General features: G+C 42.9%; 1 protein-coding gene and 1 long non-coding RNA gene across 2 annotated transcripts in view; one reads left to right on the top strand and one right to left on the bottom strand.

Annotated features, from left to right (window-relative positions):
• The window catches only part of LOC141162040 (uromodulin-like), a 54,738-nt gene extending 33,295 nt beyond the window's left edge, over window positions 1–21,443 (bottom strand). Inside the window, exons 1-6 of the mRNA XM_073647687.1 lie at window positions 21,275–21,443; window positions 19,244–19,282; window positions 17,798–17,959; window positions 15,447–15,685; window positions 13,256–13,378; window positions 3,909–4,086 (exon numbers count right to left, since the gene is read on the bottom strand). Coding sequence (XP_073503788.1) covers window positions 3,909–4,086; window positions 13,256–13,378; window positions 15,447–15,685; window positions 17,798–17,959; window positions 19,244–19,282; window positions 21,275–21,338 — 805 coding nt within the window. The 5' untranslated portion in view covers window positions 21,339–21,443. The remainder of the gene's footprint in view (window positions 1–3,908; window positions 4,087–13,255; window positions 13,379–15,446; window positions 15,686–17,797; window positions 17,960–19,243; window positions 19,283–21,274) is intronic.
• LOC141162041 (uncharacterized) overlaps window positions 17,287–24,484 on the top strand; it is a 31,394-nt gene continuing 24,196 nt past the window's right edge. The window contains exon 1 of the long non-coding RNA XR_012250734.1: window positions 17,287–17,369. This is a non-coding gene — a long non-coding RNA (uncharacterized lncRNA). The remainder of the gene's footprint in view (window positions 17,370–24,484) is intronic.

The following is a 24,484-nucleotide window of genomic DNA, read 5'->3' as shown; positions in this document are numbered from 1 at the left end:
CAGCTGAAGATGGCCCTCACGGGGGATGAAATCTTGGCGTATCCGGACTATAGCCAGCCCTTCATCCTCTACACCGACGCCAGTAACGTCGGGCTAGGAGCCGTACTGTCCCAGATTCAGCAGGGGAAAGAGCGAGTAATCGCCTATGCCAGCCGAAAACTGCGACCCACCGAAAGGAATCCCGAGAATTATAGCTCATTCAAGCTAGAGTTCCTGGCCGTGGTATGGGCAGTCACCGAGCGCTTTAAGCATTACCTCGCTTCTTCCCGGTTCACCGTATACACGGATAACAACCCGCTGACACACCTGGACACGGCAAGACTCGGTGCCCTGGAGCAGAGGTGGATGGCCCGTCTGTCCAACTACGAGTTCACAATTAAATACCGGGCAGGGCGCTCCAATACCAACGCGGACGCCCTGTCCAGGATGCCCAACCTGCCGGACGGAGGAGAAGATCTGGAGGGACTGGAAGAAGTTGAACTCCCTGCGTTCCACCGTCATGGGACTATCCAGTATTCCCACCGGGTAAGGAGTAAGCAGGCTGCTACGTTGAACCCCTTACCTCACTACAACTGGGCGGAAACGCAAGACAGCGACCCTGCCGTCCGACTGGTGAAGGAGATGCTGACTCGCCCGGAGGCTAGCCTGGAATCAGACGCTCCAGAGGAAGCCAAACAACTATGGGCAGAGAAGAGTCGACTGTTCCTTTACAAGGGGAAGTTGTGCCGCAGAATGGTTAACTCCAGGACGCATGAACTACTCTGGCAAGTAGTGGTGCCACGAAGAGACGCAGCCATGGTGATGGAGGCATACCACGACGGAGCTGGACACTTCGGGTGGAAAAAGCTGGAGTTCCTGCTGCGCGAGCGGTTCCACTGGGTAGGCATGAGGGGAACCATCGAGAAGTGGTGCAGAGACTGTGGCCCGTGCAATCTGAGAAGGAAGGACCGGGCCAGCCAGAAGACTCCCCTGCAGTCCATCGTCACCCGGCAACCGTTGGAACTGGTAGCCTTGGATCATGTAAAACTGACCCCCAGCAGAAGTGGCTACGTCTACGCGTTAACCATCGTGGATCATTACTCCCGGTTTCTGGTTGTCGTCCCCGTCAAGGACTTAACGGCTCGAACAGCAGCTAGAGCCTTCCAGCAGCACTTTTGCCGTCCACACGGGTACCCGGACCAAGTGCTGACGGACCAGGGACCTGCCTTTGAAGCGGAGGTCTTCCAGGAATTCTGCAATCTGTATGGCTGCCGGAAGATAAGGACGACACCCTACCATCCGCAAACTAATGGACTTTGTGAGAAAATGAACCAGGTGGTAATGGATCTTCTAAAAACGTTGCCCCTGGAAGAACGCAGTCTGTGGCCTGAGAAGTTGCCCGATCTGGTGGACCTATACAACCACATCCCGGTAGGTTCCACCAACTGTACCCCGGCTTACCTAATGAGGGCAAGACCTGGTAAGTTACCTGTTGACCTGGAAATGGGAGTCCTGACGCCCGAGGACACTTCACCAGAAACAGACTGGGACACAGAGAGGCAGCAGCAGTACCGGAAAGTACAGGAGAGCGTGGAGCGAAGTCTCTGTCAGGCTAGGGAAAGACAAGAGAAGACTTACAACCAGTATGCTCCCGCTGTTCCCCTGGTACCCGGAGAGCAGGTCTTGAAGAGGAAGAGACGGCTCCACAAGTTGGACGACCAGTGGGAGAAGGACCCGTACACCGTACTGCCCTCAAGCCACGAGAACCCAAAGGTCTGTACCATCAGTAAAGACGGAGGGGAAACCACAGCCATTGTATCCCGGGACCACCTGAAGAAGTGCCCCGAACAACTGAGGAACCCTGAGGAGGAACAGGAAGACCATCGACCCGTGGAAGAAAGGGAAGATATGGTTAGTACCGTGCTCGGGGACTTCCCTCGGTCTTGGACTCAAGTCAATGGTGCAGTTGTGGTACCCGTACTCACCTTCCTCCAACCATCATCCCAAGAACCTACGGAGCAACGGGTAGAGCTGGAAGAGCAGCCGGTCCAGGAGGCAGAAGACTCCACCCAAGCGGAACAGGAGAATCCACCCTCTGCTTATAGTGAGCCTGCCGTACCCCTAGTGAGACAAAGAGCCGGTAGACAGCTGCCCAGTTTACCCTTGACAGCTCCTACACCCTGTAGTTCAGGGCCAGACAGTCAGCTCCGTAGGTCCACTAGGGCCACTAGAGGCCAGTTACCCGCACGTTGGAGGATCTAAATGTTTAAGTTGTTTTACAATGTTTACCTGTTTATTGTTGCTTGTGTGTAATTTTGTGTTTCTAGTTGTTTTTAGGAGTCTTCGGTGGATTTGCCGGGAATCCTTTGTATATAGTTGGAGCGTAACCCAGGATGGACTAGAGACTGTTAAGGACTCGGGGTAGGACAGACCCCTACCTGGTTACGTCTCCCTGTGTTGGTGAAATGGACACCTTTGCTTTTCTTCAAAGACTGCACCCGGTTGCGGACATCCGTGACCATCTTATTGTGTTTCCTTATTGTATTTTATTGTTCTTTGATATACCTTGTTATATTTTTCTAAAAAGTGTTTAGTCCCGGAGTACTAAATTTCACTAGGGGGGAGTGTGACACCCCAGGGGTCTGGTTGTCACAGTGATAGAGATATTACGTCTGAGAGCAGGTGGGAGGTCCTTTGGTCAGGGATCCTGTGCATGCCACACCTCCTGCCCAGCCTTGGGAGGGGAAGAACTTCCCCTGTATAAACCCGGGGCTGAGGCAGGGTTAGTGAGTCCAGGAAGAGTAGAGACAAGAGCAGCATAGGAAGCAGCAGAGTCACAAGGAGTCAGGGGCTGGCAGCTAAAGAGCTCGCCCTGACTAAGAAGATTCTTTACCGGACCCGGAGTCCGAGGCTGTGGGGACTAACTTCTACCCAGCAGCAGAATCCGTCAGGCAGGGGATTTCAGGTCCCCTGGCCCAGAAGCCCGAAGGCCCGGTCACACGCGTGGGACCAGCACCGCCATCGTGGAGCGGAAGCCATTAGAAGGCCCCGAGTCACCGGCCATACGGGTGAGCACCACACGGTACACTCAGGGACGTGGGCTACTTACATCAGCTTCTAGCAAGGTAGCCAGAAGAGTACAGTCAGCTTGGGAGGCCTACAACTACGCCTGGCCAGGGGAGATCCCATCTGCTCAAGGACTGACCAGGCCCCGTTCGCTAGCAAGTACTCCGGGAGGGTCTATCGTTGTTACCAGTAAAGACCCTGAACGCTACCATACCGTCTCTGAGTGGTTCCTGCTACCCCCATCATCCACGTCGGCTGCCCTGAGGCCATACCCCTCCCGTTGGGGGTTATACTATCACGCTGCACCATCCTTCCACCGGCCTCAGCGGTCTGCCCTGCAGCAGCAGCCCCCTGGCTGCATTCAACGGGTGGCGTAGTCATCAACCATTTTCTACCGCTAACAGACTGCCGTCCAGTTTGACTCCCTGGGCACGGACCGGGTCACCGCCACGAGACTACAACCCTAAACAGATCCGGCTCCGGGTAAGCTCCCGCGTGCGCAACGCAGCGCGACACAGGCCCAGGGGCGCGTCACTCGCATGGCATAACAATGTCACAAGAGCCTCGGTAGACCCGGCGTTGATATTACTGGAATGGCACTGATGCGGAAGGGGAGTGTAAGTTATTTAAATTTTTACATTGGAAAATATAGCACTTAAGATAGAAGGGGTTGTCTGAGTACTGGACAACCTCCTTAAAGGAGTATTTCTGTCTACTGGATTTGCCATAAATGTCTAATAGGTTCAGGTCCTTGATGTCCTGCTTTAAATTTAAGACTTTAAATATAGACTTTAAATTTGGAGATACTGAAATGTTGGTGTAGTGGATATGTTAGTCTGGATATATCTGTAAATAGTACTCACCATCTTGATCAATTATGGATATTGTGGTGAGTATTCCATCAGTCATTACTATGACTTTACTGAATACCAAAGCAATAATGAAATGGTCAGAATGATTGCCACCTTGGTACTGTACAGAGAGGAGTCGTGTAGATGTATTTACTGGTCTTGAAAGGGTGAAATCCAAATAATAAAATACCTGTGAACAACAGGAAATAAGAAAGTGAATTCTTATGGTTAGGACGTTTCAACAGTCAATTATCTCAGCTATATAATATATATACAGTAGCTGGCTGGGAAAAGTTATTTAGGTGCAGATGGCAGGGATATACAGGTGCCCTCATGCCATTCTTGGACAGTTCAGCATTATAGCTGTTAAGCTGGTCTGAACAGTCAATCAAGCAGGAGCGCACCCGCACCCCTTGCAAGCAGGAAGCCAGGAGGCTGGGGAGCGGTGTGCTCCTGCAGACAGAAGATCATGAGAGAAACCCTTTAAAGCGTTTTCCACACTAAATACATTTATTACCCATTCACAGGATAAAAAATTATGTATGATCCCTAATGGTCACACCACTAGGACCTCAACTAGGCACAAGAACAGGGTTCAGGTGTTCGAAAGTCTCCTTTGTCAATTTAGTGGAAGTTCACATAAATTACCATCGCTCCATTGACTTTCATAAGGCTGACAGACATAGCTGCTTTGTCAGTACTACAGAGGTTAATGGAATTTTGGTAACGCATGGCCCCATATTTCCGAGGTTCAAGTGGTCTGGCAATCATACATACACTCTTCAACATTGAAATTGCAACCCCAAAAAGGAAAAGTATTATGGAAATCACAGGATGGGTAGACAATCATGTTAGTGATATGCAAATTATGAAAATAAAATTTTTCAAAACATCTCGATTTATTCAGTATCGAGTAGGAGCGTCAAAGTCGTCCTCGCACTTATACACTTTGGCTGCTATCAATGAGGATATTAATGGTTGTCTGAGGAATGTTCTGCCATGCTGAATGCACGTTGGAAAATCATCAATATCCGCTGCTGGCAACTTCCTGTGCAATTGCTGACCAATGACATCTCAGATGTGGTCAATGGGAGACAAGCATGGAGACGCTGCAGGCTTTGGTAGCACATTTAGAAATGGAGGTTGGTACAAAAAATGTCCTATTTTGACTCATCAAATCACAGTACCGTTCTACTGCAGTCTGCTGCACTATTTTATACTGATATCCAGTAAAAAAATCATATAACTAGAGATGAATGAATCGATCCATAACAAATCAAATTTGTCACATGGGGCAATGCTCTTCATGACCACATGAGGTCAATCACTGCTCTCAGCTCCAGAATGGTGCACTGAAGACCTACACAGAGGAGTGAGAAGCTGCAGCCACAGCAGATGTGGTGCGCAGAAAGGTGAGGGGCTAGGACAGTAAAGTATAATGTTTTTTTTATTCTTTTTAACCCCTTACATCCATTCCACTTATTATGATTTGGGGTCTGGAAAGATCTCCGAGCATAAAAGACATCTATTCATGGTAATTGGGACACTTTCGATATGGACCAATTTTATTTAGCCCATATCAACCGAAATGAATTTCAGGAGATTCACTCATCGCTACATATAACCACAGTGATATATGGCAATTTGTTAGCTTTATTTATTTATTTTTGAGAGGTGTGGGGAGATATTATTACTGAATGGTGAACATTATTATATATGGAGCCATATAGGGGGACATAATTACAATATGGGGGCCACATAGGAAACCATTATTAATGTATGGAGGCCACATAGGTGAACATTATTAAAGTATGTGGCAACATCGGGAGACAGTATCAATGCATGGATAGACATTATTAATGTATGAGGGACACATAGAGGGGCATTATTATTGTATGCGGATCTCATAGGGGGACATACATATATGGGCCACATAGGGGTACATTATTAATTTATGGGGGCCACATAGAAGGATATTATTAATGTATGGGGCCACATAGGGTGACGGTAATACATAGGGGCCATAAAGTGGAATAACAGTACTATATCAGAAGGAAACAAATAGGGATGTTACAGCAGTATGGGGGCATAATAACTGGACAATACTATTATATGGGTGCCATAGTGAGGGCAGTTCTACTGTCTTTGGACATAAAAGGGACATAAGCATGGCTACTGTATGGGGGACACAAGGGAGCACCACTACTGTATTGTATTTTGTTTTTGGGGATACAGTTACTTCAGGAAAAAAGGGAGAGACTATTATTGTAGAATTGGGGAAAAATGGAAAGGGTGATCTAGAACCAATCATGGGGCCAGGACCAGGTACATAGGCCAGGACCAGGGACATATGACCAGGGACAGGGGGCCAGATATATAGGGGCCAGCACCAGGGACATGGGGGCTAGAGCCAGGGACATGGGGGCCAACACAAGAGACATAGGATCCCAGGATGAGGGACATTATTAATTAAAGGGGCCAGGATGAGGGACTTAATTACTGTATGGAGGCCAAAATGAGGAACATACATTATTAGTTAATGGTGGCAAGTATGGGACATAATTACTGTAGGGGCTAATTAGGGGGCATTATTGCTGCTGTAATACAATTTACTTTTTACAATACTGTTTTCCATGGGGGGAACAAAAAGGAGGTTGTGTTACTGTGCAGGGCTGCACAATGTTGCTTTTTTTCTTCATCTGGCGTAGTGTATAAGTTAGGGAATGTGTTCTAGAAGCGATTAACTGTTGATAACTGTGTGTTATTTTCTGCAAAGACTAGTCCCGGCTGGAAGAAGTGATGGCAGTCTGTGCCAGATGAAGAACTTCACCTAGAAACGTCACTGGTAAGTAGGTGTGTTACCTATACACTTACACTATACACTATATACAGAGCTTCTGCGCATAATGTCACTGGAGATCCCTGTATTACTTGTACACTAACACTATATACAGAGCTCCTGTGTATAATGTCACTGGTGATCCCTATATTACCTGTACACTAACACTATATACAGAGCTCCTGTGTATAATGTCACTGGTGATCCCTGTATTACCTGTACACTAACACTATATACAGAGCTCCTGTGTGTAATGTCACTGGTGATACCTGTATTACCTGTACACTGACATTATATACAGAGCTCCTGTGTATATGGTCATTGGTGAGTCACTGTACACTTGTACTATACACTGTATACTATATACAGAGCTACTGTGTATAATGTAACTGGTGGTAATAACAGTGTTAGTATTTTGGTTTTTATTGATGATCAGTATTGTAATATTCAGTCACTATGTCGTAATATGTGGTCTGTTCATGGTGGGGTGGTATTTATCCCTGTATGTGTTATTATTTAGTCACTATGTGGTGGTAATATGTGGTCCAGTCATGGTGTGGCAGTATTTATCTCTGTATGTGGTATTATTCAGTCACTGTGTGGTCTGGTCACAGTGTGGCGGATTTTCTCCCTTGTATGTGGAATTATTCGGTCACTATGTGGTGGTAATATGTGGTCTGGTCCCGGTGTGGCGGTATTACTCCCTTGTATGTGGTATTATTGGTGTTGGTATAGTGGATTCTTTTGTGTATGTTGTTCTCTGATATTAATTAGGAGAAGATCCTTTATTTTCATTAGTGATTAAATACTTGGAACAAGATGCACTTACAGGTGTTCTCCGGTAAAAACAAGTAATCACCTCTCCACTGGAAAAGTGATAAGTTATTGATTGGTGGGGATCTGACTGCTGGGACCTGCACTGATCTGCAATATGTGGAGCTTTTATCCCCATTAGACTGGAGCTCATTTGCGACTTAACCACTGATCGATCCATTCATTCCCTCAGTGGCTGCGAGCTCTGTTCTTGTTTTTTTCTGGAAGCCCCAAAGAGAATGAATAGAGCTGCCGACATCCCACCTGCAGCTACATTTTAAAATAAAGATAAAAGTGTCCTGTCAAGGATAAAAGTTCCCCATTCTTCCGATCGATGCGGTTTCCAATGGTCGTACCCAAACGATTGATAAGACCTATCCTTTGGAGCCCATGGATTGGTGTGTTTTAACCAAAGAACCCTTTTAATGCAAAGTACCGTAATTGTACATCAGTTATGGTGTGCGCACAGTAGATGTGCAGGAGCCGCCTGTGTTTTACAGTCAATGCTCCACTATAACGGGGATAACAGCTAACAGATATTTGCATATAGCTGTAAAGTGAGCCCCTAGGGTCAGTTCCTCCTGTGGGCCGCAGACACCCCAGTCTGACACTGCCTTCCACTATATGGTATTATAAAGTGATAATATTAGTGTTACCACAGTGATTTTTATTAACTAGTGTGTCGGTATTATTCAGTAACTATTCAGTGGTAATATATGGTCATGGTGGGGGGTATTATTAGTATATTGATCTTTGTCGAGTGGACTTTGCTTAGCAACTGTATATGGATAATATTTGTTATTTGATAACTATGACTGTGTTATTTAGAAGTATTACCTAGAAGATTATCTTATAGCTGTGTGTTTGTGTCAGATTTCTTTATGATATTTTTATTATTTTTTTATGGGAGGTTTAGCACATAATCTATCAACGCTACTAGAGCCCATGTATCTGAGAGCCCAGGTCCAAATTTAGCATTGGAGCCCATATGACTCTAGTTACGCCACTTTTGATGCCTGTGGGTAAAGACAAAGTTTCCCACGACAGAGATAGTGAAGAGACTGATACATGGTAACTGAGTGAGAAGCCTGCAACAGTGCACAAGAATGCCAGACACACTTAAAACATCAACTAAGACAAAGGTGAAATTATCACTGAGTACGGTGCTGTATTCAGAATGACACATAGAGAGCACAAAGACAATTACCATCAGCATTTAACATGAAATGAATCATAAACCCTCAAAAACCTTTTTCTGTATACATCTATAGCACGCTCTACGCAATGTGTACTGTTAAATACACAAGGAATGCCATCAAATATACAAGGATGGACAGATAGCATGTCTAAATGACAGACATCTGTCCATAAGCATGCTGAAGAAACATATATGAAGGAGGAGAACAACTCGGCATATATTGCAAAAATTTAATTTATTAGTGAAATACAAAAATTAAAGATGTAGGTAGAAAAAGAAGAAACCATGAAGTGACTAGATGGTAGCTTTCAAGCCAGGCACATTGGTAGCAGTGAGGTCATAATAGACCCATGGATCAACAAAATTGCACATTTGCCCAAAGTAATAATAATAAAGATTATAAATATTCAATGCAATAGATAGCTATGGACAAAGACACAAAACCAGCCCAAATGCATATAATCCCACTAGATGCTGGCTAAGCAAGGGCGAGAGAGGCACCAGTGCTATGTCATGGGAGAATATGTGTCAGGATCTGAGTGCTAAAACAGTGTCATTCCATGAACTAATTACCTGGCAGGAAAGCACAGCCCAAGAGGAGGGGGGAGAAGGATGGTCAGAAGAGCCCAACGCGCGTTTCGCGGTGTATCCAAACCGCTTTCTCAAGGGCAGGTGATGTCATTATAATGCCCAATGATGCGTGTTATATATGCATCATACATCCAGTAAATTGGCCATAACGGCGCATGCGTGCGGGTCAGAGAGCTGTGGAAGTTCCCTTAAAATCCATCCTTCTTTGGAGAGCAGTGAGACCTGAAATTACTATGGGACTTTTTTCTGATGGGAGTGACGATCCACCTGGACCTATGATCATGATCGACCATATTGTTGAGGCTATTTTATATGTATATATTTAATTATGTTATCATATGATCATTTGTCCTTTTTGTTATATACAATTGTTGCTCCTGTTTCATACTCATTTTCCCTGTCTTATCTGCTCCCCACCTGGCCCTTTAAATTTCAGCGGTGCTGGTGACTTACGTGGTGTGCGCGTGCTGGTGCGGAGGGGATCGCGTCGCGCGCGCGCCTGGCCGTCTAGATGCCGCCCTGCGCGGGATCCTCGGGGTCCGCGCATGCGCAGTGGCCGCTTGACGGCTGGGGTGCGCGCGGCGCGCTCTCTGACCCGCACGCATGCGCCGTTATGGCACTGGCCCCACGTCATGTGACCGGCGGGGCACGCCCCCGGCATAGCTGGCCACTTCCGGGTGCGTGCCCCGCTCTGCAGCTGCTGACACTCGGGGACAATTTACTGGATGTATGATGCATATATAACACGCATCATTGGGCATTATAATGACATCATCTGCCCTTGAGAAAGCGGTTTGGATACACCGCGAAACGCGCGTTGGGCTCTTCTGACCATCCTTCTCCCCCCTCCTCTTGGGCTGTGCTTTCCTACCAGGTAATTAGTTCATGGAATGACACTGTTTTAGCACTCAGACCCTGACACAGATTCTCCCATGATATAGCACTGGTGCCTCTCTCGCCCTTGCTTAGCCAGCATCTAGTGGGATTATATGCATTTGGGCTGGTTTTGTGTCTTTGTCCATAGCTATCTATTGCATTGAATATTTATAATCTTTATTATTATTACTTTGGGCAAATGTGCAATTTTGTTGATCCATGGGTCTATTATGACCTCACTGCTACCAATGTGCCTGGCTTGATAGCTACCATCTAGTCACCTCATGGTTTCTTCTTTTTCTACCTACATCTTTAATTTTTGTATTTCACTAATAAATTAAATTTTTGCAATGTGTACTGTGTATGACCTCATGATAAAAGTAAGTGTGTTCCTCATGAAACTCAATCAAACCAAGAATTTGTTATAGTAAATTATAGTATTATATGACAAAGAAGAATTGGTTGGAAATGTGTCATTATAATGACTGTTTGGGTATATTACTAACTAATTCTTTTCATTGTTCTGGACACACAAATTCACTATGATGTAATGAGTTTAATGAATAAATAACACCAGGGATCATTTCTCCGGTCTCTTTTTTTATCACATATGATGCAAAAACGTAATTAAGCAATTATAGATGAATATGATGTCAAAATATTATGAGTTCTATATAAAAATCAATCCGTCATAGCAATCATGGCTCTGACATTAATGTATTTTTAATTTCCTGTTATAAATAGTGAACACATTGTGAAGGTTAGTATAGAGAATATCATTCACATTAATAATATACTGCTTTCCCGTGTATGTAATGATCCATTGCTTGCTTTGGCTAACAAAAAGTCTAAGCCTAATGTAAGGCTCTGTTAGCCCCAGCGTTCAGTAACTTTGTTTTGTTTTAGGAACACACAAAAAGAGTTCAGTTCCATAACGGATGCAAGAATTGGAAGTAGAGGAGCCTAATTAATCATTATGGGGTCCATCTTTGTTCCGTTATGTGTCAATGTTTAGATTGGATAAAAAGGGCAGCATGCAGAGCTTGTTTTTTTCCATTGTAAAAACTGGCTAATAACGGAACCCATACAGACCCCATAATAATTAATAGTGTCCTTCTGCTTCAATTTTCATCGATTATAAAACAAATCCGTTTTGGTCATGAATTCCATTTGTCTGTTCCTAACAACAGATGAGACAAACGAATTCCTGAACACAGGTGTGAACACTGCCTCACAATGTTCAAACAGTGCAGTTTTGGATGTTTTTTATTCATTCGCTAATGTGTGCAATGAATCTTCAAATAAGAAATATTCATGTGTAAGTTATAATTTTATTGTCTTTAGTATCCACTTCCATTATTGGATAAAAAGAAATCCATTGATAGGCAAATAAGTTAACCGAGTAATAATGTATTAATAAATGCCAAGATATATCAAGGGCGCTTCCACCAGTTAAAAACACACAATGAAAAATAGAACCAAGAAGTTCAAATATGAAAATTGGAAACTTTATTAATTAGTGAAGGCAATGACAAACATAATAAAAATGGTGTCACAAAACATTATGCAATACAGAGATCCCTTCTACCTAGTGATCAGGTAAACAAATGGTTTGGAAATATATCAGTAACAATGTATATAGGTTTGTATAAATATACTGTATATACAAGCGATTTGGGTGCCTAGTGCCTATTCACATACATGAGCATATACAAATGACTAATCAAATATCAAATGGCACCAAACAGTGGCAAAAGTAGTAGACAAAAGTACATTACAATAGCTAGCCCCAATGCGAGTTTCGCGTTAGCTTCTTCAGGGGGCACACCCCCTGGAAGAAGCCAAAGTGAAACACGAGTTGAAGTTTTGGTCCTTACCTTTCCAGGTTTCTCAAGTCTTTATTATTTATCTGTTTGATTAGTTGTTTGTATATAGTTATGTATGTGGATAAGCACTTGGCCAGTTGGCCCTTTTATCTCTTCTATATACATACACACACCTATATGAGGGTACATTGTTCTTGAAATGTTTCTAATCCATTTGTTTACCTGTTTCCTGGGTAGGAGCGATCTCTGTGTCCCATACTCTTTTTATGACACCATTTTTATTATGTTCGTCATTGTCTTGATTAATTAATAAAGATGCAATTTTCATATTTAGGCTTCTTGCTTCCATTTTTCATTGGATGTTTTTTTAATGTATTAATAAGCAGAGAAGTGAACGTTATTATAATGCACTTATTTGCAGAGGAGTGTAATAAGCTAATAATAATTAAAATGCAGCACGGATGGGAATCTTATTAACTGATTATAATGCGCTGATAAACAGGGATGGGATTTTGTTTATAATGAACTCATGAATAGAGACGTCAATGCCATTACAATGTACTAATAAGCAGGAATAGGAACTATTTATGATGCATTGATATGTAGGGATGGGAGCCTTCTAATTAACTAATAATCATAGATGTGCACCTAATTATAATGCACTGATAAGCAGTGGAGAAAAATGGAAAGGGCCTAGGATGGGGACATTATACCAGAATGGGGGACATTATACCAGAATGGGGAACATTATATCAGAATTGGGACATTATTTTAGGGTGGGGACATTATACCAGGACTGGGGCCAGGATGGGGGAAAATGTTATAGCATGGGGCCAAGGATGGGGTGCATTAATACTGGATGGGTCCCAGGATTTGGAAAAATGTTATAGTTTGGGCCCCAGGATTGGGGGCCTTATTACTGAAAGGGGCCCAGGATGGGGGAGATTATTACAAGAAGGAAACAGGACGTGGGACATTACTACATGGTGGGGCAAACACGTATGTCTTTATAGGATCTAGAACGCTACAAGGGCCCATACATCTGACCAACATGCAGGTGGGGGCCCAGGTCCAAATGGTTTTATAACTTTTGTTTCAATAGTTTGAACAGACAAAACAGAGAATCATTTAATATTTATGCGTAAAACAGCAAGCTAATTAATTATAATAATTTACATACTATAGAGATATTAATAAAATTCGTGCTCTGATTTACCTGGCTTATTTGTGAAAGGTTGATTTGAAACACATGGCCAAAGCTCTTATAGGCAATATCTCTGTAGATCAAAAATTGTGGGTCATCTAAGCCATTGCACAGACCAGTGATCAAAAAGAAAACCTATAAATAAGAGATAGTGTTTGGCAAAAATAAATAAATTTACTTCACAATGTGACAAATATATATATATAAATCGACAGATAAGAGAAAAAAACACATTTTCCATCCTGATTTTTCAAGCTTAAAATTCACTGCTTTTTACAGTAAGAACATTGTGCAAGAAATGTTTCAAAATCGCATTAATTCGCTGTGGAGAACTTGGAATCTGCATGATGTTATGGAGGATTTCACCCTTTGCGATGCTAAAGTTGAAAGTACACAGCTAAAACTGCACCATTTTCCCAATGACACACAAGCTGGTATTTATGGATTGATGCATTTCGCTGCTGGAAGTTGGCTGCAGAAATGACCAGTGGGAACAAGCTCTAAAGACTGACCAGGTGAAAAAAATTCCACCAGGGCACAAATATCTCATTAACCACCTATAATTTCTTGGTATAAACCCACGAGAAGGTTTAATCCATAAGGTGCAAATGCTATATTTTTTGTGCTCAAATCTGCTACATTTAAAAGGGTTGTCCGGTCATCAATATCAGATTCTTTGGGTTCTGACACCCAAACCCCCATAGATCAGCTATTATTTCCTCAGTTAGCCGCCGGATGTAAACACATAGAATTGTCTTTCCGGATGCAGAAACACAGCTCCTATTCTTTGAATCTGAGCTGTTCTGCAGTACCCAGCAGCGGCGGCTACACATTGAATGGGGCTGCACTATGCAGCTCTATTTAAAGTATCTACATCTGGAGACTGCTCAGTTGACAGCTTGGGTCGCACCACAGTATTTCCTGTCACCAGAGAGAATCAGGCCAATTATGCTAATCCCTCTCTGATCAGAGTGTGATCAGTGTGATCAGAGTGTAATCAGAGTGTGATCAGAGTGTGATCAGAGTGTAAATAGAGTGTGATCAGAGTGTGATCAGATTTTCTTGGATAGGAAGACAGAAAAAAAAAATTCTCCCATCTTCTTCATTCGGTCAGTCCATGAATATCAGATGTCATCTGAGTGCAGTCTGATTTTTTCCATGGACTCAGTCACTTGTATAAATGCAATCTGATATACAGATGCAAATTATGAATGCTGTGATTTTTTTTTCCTCTGTCCAAGAAAATAAACTGACCCTAAGGGCTCGTGCAGACTTGCATATAAATAAGACACATGCTATTTGATTTTTATTCGGAAGCACACTGACCCATGTTATTCTATAGTGCCGTTCAGATTAATGATTTTTTTTTCTCGGTCCGAGTGTCCGTGAGCAAAAAAATTGCAGCATGCACTACTTTCATCTGAGTCTCGGATGAGACTCACACATTCAAGTTTACGGGTGCGAGAAAAAAATTGGATCCCACACAGACCATCAGAGTGGCATCTGATTTTTACAGATAGATTTGTATTATAAACCTAGGAAACTGCATGTGATTTTAATGTAGTTGTATGAAAACGGATCACACATGGACGTAAGAAACCAACACACGGATGGCGCATGGAAGAAAAACTGATGAAAATTAGAAAAAAATTGTCCAAGTTTTCTAGATGAATTGCGGATAATTTTTCAAACGCTCATCTGCAGGGGCTCTGAATTGACCAGCACTGCTCATGTGAAATCTGCAGCATGTCAGTTCACTCTCTGGATGTTACTCTGGCTTTCACTCTTTTGCAATGCAAAGGATGAATTGTCTGGCGTCATCTATGTCATGAGATTTCACTGCAGCATTTCTACATGAATACATCTATACATGCTTTATAGGGAACATTCAAGCTGACATTTTTTAAATGCCTAAGATTAGGTTTACACAGATTTTGTCACAAACTTGTTCATTTAGAGCTTGTGTCATCAGACTATTTCTGAATAAATTATCAAATGCATGATAGATAAATAGATAGATAATGGATAGATAGATATATGGATGGATAAAAGAATAGATATATCAATAGATAGATGGATAGATAAATAGATAAATAATAGATAGATAGATAGATAATAGATGGATGAATGGATAGATAATAGATGGATGAATGGATAGATAATAGATGGATAGATATATAAATAGATATATATATCTTATTACCTGTGAGTTCTTTGATGATATAAGTGAATATATGTTACTTATTAGAGTTGTATTGTTGTAATCTTTCGCAGAGGCATCAGTTAGGACCATGATTACCGAGTTGTCAGGTGAATTTTCCAGGCCCATTTCAAGTCCCCCCATAGCCAATTCAGGACAATCACCACCTCCAGTTGCATACAGATTATCAAAGAAATATCCAAACACCTTCTTTGAATTAGTAACTCTGGTTGGCCCAATGGCTAAAAGAAAGAAATGCAACTTGTAACAGTTCTGCATGGAGTTAGACCCTATTCACACGTCTATATTTTTGGACAGTATTTCATCAGTGTTTGTAAATCAAAACTAGGATGGTTCCAAAAACACAGAATATTTGTAAATCTTTGAATCATAGTTTCTCTGTATGTTTCTTTCCTAATTTTGGCTTACAAATAATAATGCCAAATACTGGCGTGTAAATAAGACCACAATGGCACTGACTCACCTATGAGAGGAATGGACGAGATATTTGTATCACTTGTGCTGTGACCTCCGTTGTTGTCCTTCTGTGCTGCACTTGGTTTCCCTGTGCTCTCTCTCTCTGAACTTTATACATATCTGTGCCCCAAAACCTTTTGGGCTTTCTTTTAAAGGGAAAGAGCCTGTAGGACATAAACCAGAGAACTTGTACCTGCATCTTTAACCCTGAGTCTGATTTTGTTCCCATATCCTGGAATCCAAATCCATATCCTCTACCTTGTAGCCTATAACTTTAACCAGAGGTCCAAATATGAGTCCTCTGAGATCCAGCTCATCTTTTTTGTGTGTTTTAGTGACTTGCCAACTCAGCTCCATTGTCTTCCCTATATATTTCAAACTCTGTGTCCTTGTAACTGGAGGATGAGAATACTGAGACCTTACTTTTAGCTGCCAACCAATATCCTGCATCATGATCCCTGAAACCAAATATGAAACCAATATCCTGGATCTGTAAGAAACCCATCTGTAATCATTAACCCACAAGGTTCACAGCTCTGTAATCGGCGTCCCACATAGTTAGCTGGCTCATCGCTCGCTCCACCAGAGAGCTCATTGAGCGCACTTATGCCCGTGTATGTTTGAGGTTAGATGTCTCGATGTGCCATTCAATAAACACATCAACACCCGGGAATAAAGTTCAGCTACGTCATCATATTAACATTGGTGGCAGTGTATGGACACAACTCCATGTCTGTCCCTGCTCATACTCAACCCGACACACGTTTCACTGATTTACTGGCTTCTTCTGGGGCATAGTCGGCAGCACATGCTGCCTATTTATGAGTGGAACCTTGATTGACATCAGTCTTATCCAATACATTGCTAAGTGAATAAAAACAATGTTGCAGTTTGCTCTAACTGCAAAGTGTAGGGATAAAGTAGTAATTCTGACAGATTGTATTAACATAGTAGATGCAGGATTCAGAAAAGTGGACATAGGGGAATGAATGTAACTAATGAGAGGGGATGATTGGAGGCTAGCAGTGAGCTTTTTATACAGTATATAACTGGGAATACTGAAACAGTTATACAGGTCCTTTCATTTGATTTTTTTTTAATTTAAACTGACTTCACACTCCAATTGACGCTGTTCCACTGACTCTAGGACAGCTTTTCTTTTTCTTCTGCGCCCCTCCGTTCCAAAGTTATGTCCCCTGGTAATAATATGCAAATTTTCCCTTCAACCATCTTAGCGTATATCACAGATCTTTTCTGCGGGTGCTTCTCCTCTGAGTCTGGCCAATCAGAACACGGCCACGCCCATAGAGAAGTTCTGTTGTATACGCCCCATTCATTGAAGGGAAAACTTGCACCATTATTATGTGGGGGTATAACTTTGGAATGAAGGGACACAGAAGAAAAAGAAAAACTGCTCCGGAATCAGTGCAGCAGCGACAATTGGAGAAGGTACTTAGTTAAAGTTTATAAAATCCAATGAAAATCTCCCTTTAAGCCTTTAATATGAATATCATTGCTTCCTGAGAGTAAAGAGAAACTATTTTGTTCCTATTGCTATTACATATTGAAGCCTTAAATTACACTTTTTGATATGAATAGACAATCCCTATCCTCAGATTAGGGGGTCCAATCTATTGTATCAAATGCCGTAATATGGTAGGTGGTCTACAGTAGACAAAACCTGCAAGTATTTTAGCCCACACATCATTGTAAGGAAGTCAGTGCTGTAAAACAGGCATTATTTTATGGCTTTGCCATCTTGATTCTTCATCTGTAAATACTTCTATACATGGTATGTCAGGACATATTTTAATTTACAGATTTTCATTTCCCTATAGTAATGTATAGGACACAAAATAACAGTTAAAATATATTACTTGGATCATTGAACTCCACCATTGTGTACTGGCGAACGCCACATGGAAATCGCGCTGAAACTCTGTCAAGAAGCCAACCATTCACCAGTTTTAGCTGATTTAGATCATCGCTCATAGAACCGCTTACGTCCACCACATATGTCAGAGAAGAGGACATGGTATCTGTGATTAAAGAATAAAGAAGCATAAATTCAATATTCCCTTTTAATTGGATCCTGCAGTCATACTTTCTTCTATCAACTCTTTCTAACCTACTGAACAGAAGTTATCAAATAAAATAAGACAGAACTTTGCTCTTAGTCTGCTAAATTCTGTAGAACAACACAGAAAAAAAGTTCCTAACAATAAATTATAAGCCTAGCGCTGCGATTGACATAAAACTCCTAAACATTAAAGAGGTTCTGCAGCAGTTGATTTGTGGATTAGAAGAAATAGGTTGTGAACCCATGACTTTAAAGTGAAAGTTCAGAATTGGGTGTAGGTTTATGTATCCTATACAATACACTACTTTTTGGATTAGATTCTGTTTGACATATAACCTACTGCAATAATAAATCAGACAATGAACTGGCATAGACATTGCTACTGCTGGGGTATAACCTTCTCACCCAAAGAATCTGTTTTATTAATTAAATGGGTTGTCCAAGAATTTTTTTTATGACCTATCCTTAGAAAATGGTCAACAATAACAGATTAGTGGTGGTCCAGCCAGGGCCGGCTCAAGGTTTATGTAGGCCACTTCCCTTTGGATTTTTTTCTTGCTTTCCAAGAGCTCTAACTTTTTTGTTAGTTTTTTTACTTGATACTTTGATACTGTTGTATGAGGGCTTGTTGTTTTATTTTTGCTGTATGAATTTTAGCTTTTATTGTACCATTTTAAGATCTATACTACTTTCTGACCTCATTATTCCATTTTTTTGGGGAGGATAAGTAATCAAAAAACAGCAATTCTGCCATTTTATTTATTTTTTTAATTTTAGCATTCTCCATATGGAATACATATTAGAATATTTTATTAGCCCTACACCCCAGGCGATCATTTGTACAATACACAGCAATATTATAATATTGCCATATTGTAAAATTAATGCTCACCTTCAGTAGGCCCCTGGCTGCCATGACAATATCGTTGGCACATAATTTCCGACATCTTACATGTTGCTGTAACAGTAAATCTGAGTGCAGAATTTACACTTGGATGCTGGCTGTACAACACAGCCTGCTGCAAATAGGGCCAAATTGGCCCACAAGTGCAGTAGACCCCGGCACTTGTTTGGGTTCAGCAGGGGCTGACCTTGGGCCTCACACCCATCTTGATCAGCTGTTTGTAGGACAACCCCCTCAGATTAAGCGATACCCAGATACTTCAAGAGAGTGACAAAACATTAAAATGGCCACAACAGCCATAGCTGTCAGTAGCTCATCTATCTACTTATATATTCCTACCTGATTGGGATATGCATTTCTCATTAAAAGTGGTTGGACCTGTAGAAACAAGACATGATATATGTCAATACTTATTTTACAAAGTACATTTTACAACTTTACATATATGACTTAGGTTCTGTAAAGACTAATGCATAGTCTTTGAGCCTCAACTAGGAATGATTTAACATTTGCAAGTATTTAAGTATTTAGTAAGTGATTTACAAGATGCTAAGTTCAGGTGCTTTTTAGCTGATCAGTTAAGCACTTTCTAGATCCACACAATACAATTAAAACCTGAAAGTTTTGGGACTTTACAAAATTTGTGCACTGGGGAAAACACTTGGTACTTCATGAAAGCCCGAAATATCTGGTGAGTAGGATTGTTCCCTTCTCTTTCGTAATCTATAGAGTCAGAAAAGTGCTGTAGATGTAGCCACGGTAGCTGCCAAGGGGCTCATAGAGACATAGTGGGACCCAGGCTTGGACTGGCCCACGGAAGAACAGGAGAATCCTCTGGTGGGCCCCCATGAAGAGTGGGCTACCACCCTCTTTTTTGAGTAGTACTTGGCGCAATATACATGAATCACTATGTACAGACAAAGGCAACATATTGTTCACTTAACAATCTACCCAGTTCAAGTTCATTGTTATATAAATTTGTGATTGAGGATAAAGTCATATTTGTATGTAGCTGAAAAGTGGGGCCATGGAGTTGGTTACTGGTGGGCCCTTGGCATCCCAGTCAGACACTGGTGGGACCCCTCCCTATGCGTAGTTTACATACACCTCAAAGTCATCAAATAATTGGAAATTGCACCGATGGTCATTGTGACCTTGTTAGCATAAATTACACATACTTTGCCCGTCATAGATATTAATGGCTCAGAGAAGTTTAAAACCAATTTCCAAACAAAAACATCAATACATGTTGAGAAGTTTATGGTCTGTACCTTCCTGCTTTGGAAACCCTTCCAGAATAGATTGTCTGACCAGAGTATTAAACAATGATATGGTGGGCCCAGACTTTGACACAATAACGGGGCCCCATTTTAACAAGTCCCAAAGTTTTATTAGAAAACTACTGTCTTTGAAGCTGACTTTGGAGCTAAGCATGTGCCACTGGCCCACTGGGAAGCAGGTGAATCCTCCGGTGGGCCCCCCTACATAAGCAGTGCTAATACATTTGATCCACTATTTACAGACAAAGAAATTAATCATTCACTAAACAAACTAGAAGTTTATTATAATATAGAAGCATAAGTACATGTATGTATTAGAGTCAGGTTATTTTTTCATGTAGCTGAACAGTGGGCCATTCGCACCAAAGTCTGACACTGGCCACCAGCACCTACGTCTTATGACATGATTTACAAGCAACTTAGACCATATCAATGATATTTCTTATGTCCTATGTGGACATGCACAGACTTCAAATAGGCAGAAAGTGAGCTTAAGGAACTTCAGTCTGATGCCTGCTGTCAGTTCATCAGAAGTCCAATTTTTCTAATTTCAAGGAGTAAGGGTAAAACCAGGCTTGGACTGGCCAACAGGAGAATCCTCCGGTGGGCCACCACGCTTTTATATGAGCAGTACTTGGCATAATATACTGGAATCACTATGTACAGACAAAGGCAGCATCTTATTCATGTAATAATCTACCCAGTTCATTGCTATATACATTTGTGATTGAGGATAATGTCACATTTGCATGTAGCTGAAAAGTAGGGCCCTGGAGTTGGTTACTGGTGGGCCCTTAGCACCCCAGTCCAACACTGGGTAGGACTATCTAAAAGTAATATTCTGATGGAAAAAAACTACATGTGCTTGGTCCAGGTCTTAGACTAATCATAGCATCGCGGCTGATTCCCCTGCACTTGGACACACAAGATATATTAAAAAAAACTGTCTAAAAAGGGCAATACAGACGGTTTTTTTTTTTTAAATATTTTTTAAATATTGTGATAAATCTTGCCCAATATTAGCCATTGGAGAATGAGTTATCACAGCATTGATCAAATTAAGGCATCTATGTATTTTATTGATACTTACTCGTAGTCATTGCAGTAAAGCTGCGATCGCAAAAGAGAAAAATGATCAAACACTGAAGAATCATGGCGAAAAGTCTTGATAGCGGCTCCACAATGATTTTCAGAAAGTTAATGCATGAAAGTATCTGTCTTCTGTTTCTGCAAGAACGAAGTCACATTCCAGAACCCTCCTTATATAGAGAGAAAAAATTCATATAAGGAAATATTGACGCTGAAAATGTTACCAATTGGAGCGTACAATTTGGCTCACATCTGAATACACTTCCTTGTCCCATTGTTTCTAAGTACATAATTTGCCAAACAATTATTGGTAAAATACAATACACCTTATTTATGGCTCCTTTATTAATCATATAACAGCTCAGAGGAGTGTCCTATAAGATAATGTTTATTACCCCTTACATACTAAAGTATCTTCAAATTGATGAGTAAATTGAGAAGTAAAATTACCTCTAAGCTTCAAACACCTTATACGCCTCCATTAAAACATTTTTTACCTCTGAAACAGATGCAGCGAATCTGAATGGATTAGGTGCGAGAAAAGTTTCTTTTGTCAAATAAATCCTAGGGTCAGTTTGAAGCTTGAAAGCAAAGTATCTGTATGGATTCAACTGGAAATAATATTTAAAGACTTATTAGGGGAGAAAAGTCAGGCCAACTAATATTTAATCAGTTATTCTCAACATTGTAAATAGTTAAAAGTGAAAAGTTCTTGTGAAAATAAGCAACTTTGCAATTATAATATTTTGTATTATTTTTTAGAATAAAATATTTTTTTTATATTTTTTATATATTAAATTATAACTTTGCAATTCACTTGTTATTAAAAAAAATCCTCTTCATTATGAAGAATTTAAAATTTTATAGTTTACGGCTTGTTTCCTAGGTTATTGGCCATCGATGCAGTCTATAAACGCTGGCCAGTGTCCTAGTTCAGGAGAGTGGCGCTTACAAGCTGTTTGCGTACACAGCTTGAAAGCGCTGCTCTGAAGTTGATCGGATATTCAGTACCATTGGGCTTCTCTGATGCTACAGTGGCAAAAGTGGAGGACACACTGGAAGACACAGATAGAGATGGGCCCCTGTCCAATATCAATACGTGGACCCTTTGCAGCCCAAGAGCTCATTAGAATGCACAACTCCACCTGCTTTGGAGGTAGAAATGGGACCCCTTACCCCTTGGGGCCCTGTGAGGCCGCACAGGTTGCACCAATAATATATCCACCACAGGGAGGACACATAGTTGGACATGTACAGCTCAACCATGTCCTAGTTGTAACATACCTGGCGGCGTCCTTGCATGGTGGTCCATCTCCCACTGTGCAAGAGCGCGCACTTGGTCTCCAGTCCAGACTGTCTCTCTGGCTTCCCTCCATGCTGTCTGTTTGTGTCTGTTTCTGCTGCTTAAGGGCGGCGCCCGATCACTTCCTGCTTTTTGTACCTGCTGTGGGTCACACCCCTTGTGCGTCCTCAGCCTATTGCTGTCTGTCACCTGGTATATAGCTCAGCTGCTCCCATCTATCCCTGCCTGAGCATAGTGTTTCATTCAGTGTGTGCTTGCACTCTGAAGGTGCCAGGTCCCGTTCTTTGTCTCCTGCCTTGCGGTATCAGTTCCCGTGTCTGAACTGAGTCCTGTCTTTGTCTCCTGCCTTGCGGTATTGGTTCCCGTGTCTGAACTGAGTCCTGTCTATGTCTCCTGCCTTGCGGTATCAGTTCCCGTGTCTGAACTGAGTCCTGTCTGTGTACTCTTGCCTGCTGCCTCTCCTGGAGGCTGTATTTCCAGGCCTGTCTGAACACGCTCCTAGCCTGTTCCTCCCGCCTTCTAGGGGCCGATTACCTAGACCCGCTCCTGTATCTTGTCTGTCCTGTCTGAACACGCTCCTTGCCTGTTCGTTCCGCCTCTCTGGGGGCCGTATTCCCAGACCCGCTCCTGTATCCCGCTGCAGTGTCGGTCTCCTCCGTACACTCAGTTCTAGTCTGAACTCTCTCCTATCCTTTACCTGTTTTGCCTCTATGTCCGTTCCCTTCCTTTTTCTGCAGAGTCTGAACTCGTACCTAACTCCTGCTTGTTGTCTCTGTACTCCCGTTTGTGAGTTTGTGGTCCACTCGCTACTTCACTGCAAGTACCCTGTGGGTATCTGGCTCTGCCTTTCTCTTCCTGTCTGTTCCGTGTGAACAGAGCCCTGTCCCCCCTGCTCTGCCTTGCTTGCCGCTCCGGCGGTTTCCGCTCTGCTCCTGCCTTGTTTGCCGCTCTGCGGTTTCCGCTCGGCTCCTGCCTTGTTTGCCGCTCTGCGGTTTCCGCTCGGCTCCTGCCTTGTTTGCCGCTCTGCGGTTTCCGCTCTGCTCCTGCCTTGTTTGCCGCTCTGCGGTTTCCGCTCTGCTCCTGCCTTGTTTGCCGCTCTGCGGTTTCCGCTCTGCTCCTGCCTTCTTAGCCGCTCTGCAGTTTCCGCTCTGCTCCTGCCTTGTTTACCGCTCTTGCGGTTTCTGCTCTGCTCTTGCCTTGCTTGCCGCTCCTGCGGTTTCTGCTCTGCTCCTGCCTTGTTTGCCGCTCTGCGGTTTCCGCTCTGCTCCTGCCTTGTTTGCCGCTCTGCGGTTTCCACTCTGCTCCTGCCTTGTTTGCCGCTCTGCGGTTTCCGCTCTGCTCCTGCCTTGTTTGCCGCTCTGCGGTTTCCTCTCTGCTCCTGCCTTGTTTCCCGCTCTGCGGTTTCCGCTCTGCTCCTGCCTTGTTTACCGCTCTGCGGTTTCCGCTCTGCTCCTGCTTAGCTTGCCGCTCTTGCGGTTTCCACTCTGCTCTTGCCTTGCTTGCCGCTCCTGCGGTTTCTGCTCTGCATCTGCTCGCTGCTCCGGCAGCCCCGTCCTGCTCTGCATCTGCTCGCTGCTCCGGCAGCCCCGTCCTGCTCTGCATCTGCTCGCTGCTCCGGCAGCCCCGTCCTGCTCTGCATCTGCTCGCTGCTCTGGCAGTCCTGTCCTGCTCTGCTTGTGCTCGCTGCTCCGGCAGTCCCGTCCTGCTCTGCTCTTGCCCACCGCTTCGGGCGTTCCCTCGCTGCTGTGTTTGGCTACCGCATCTGCGGTTCTGTTTCTGTGACCCAGTCTGTACTGGGTCTTGTCCTCTCTGTGCTCCAGCCCGTCCTTTCGGCCAGTACCTCCCCGCCTGCATACTCGCCTGTATCCACCTGTCTGCATACCTGCCGTGTTCGCTTATATCCACCAG

The sequence above is a fragment of the Phyllobates terribilis genome, unplaced genomic scaffold (assembly GCF_046119375.1).
Source record: "Phyllobates terribilis strain yellow unplaced genomic scaffold, ASM4611937v1 Scaffold_9__5_contigs__length_417890890, whole genome shotgun sequence".
Classification (NCBI taxonomy): domain Eukaryota; kingdom Metazoa; phylum Chordata; class Amphibia; order Anura; family Dendrobatidae; genus Phyllobates; species Phyllobates terribilis.
The sequence above is the reverse complement of the archived record's forward strand: the minus strand, read 5'-3'. Positions and strand labels throughout refer to the sequence as shown.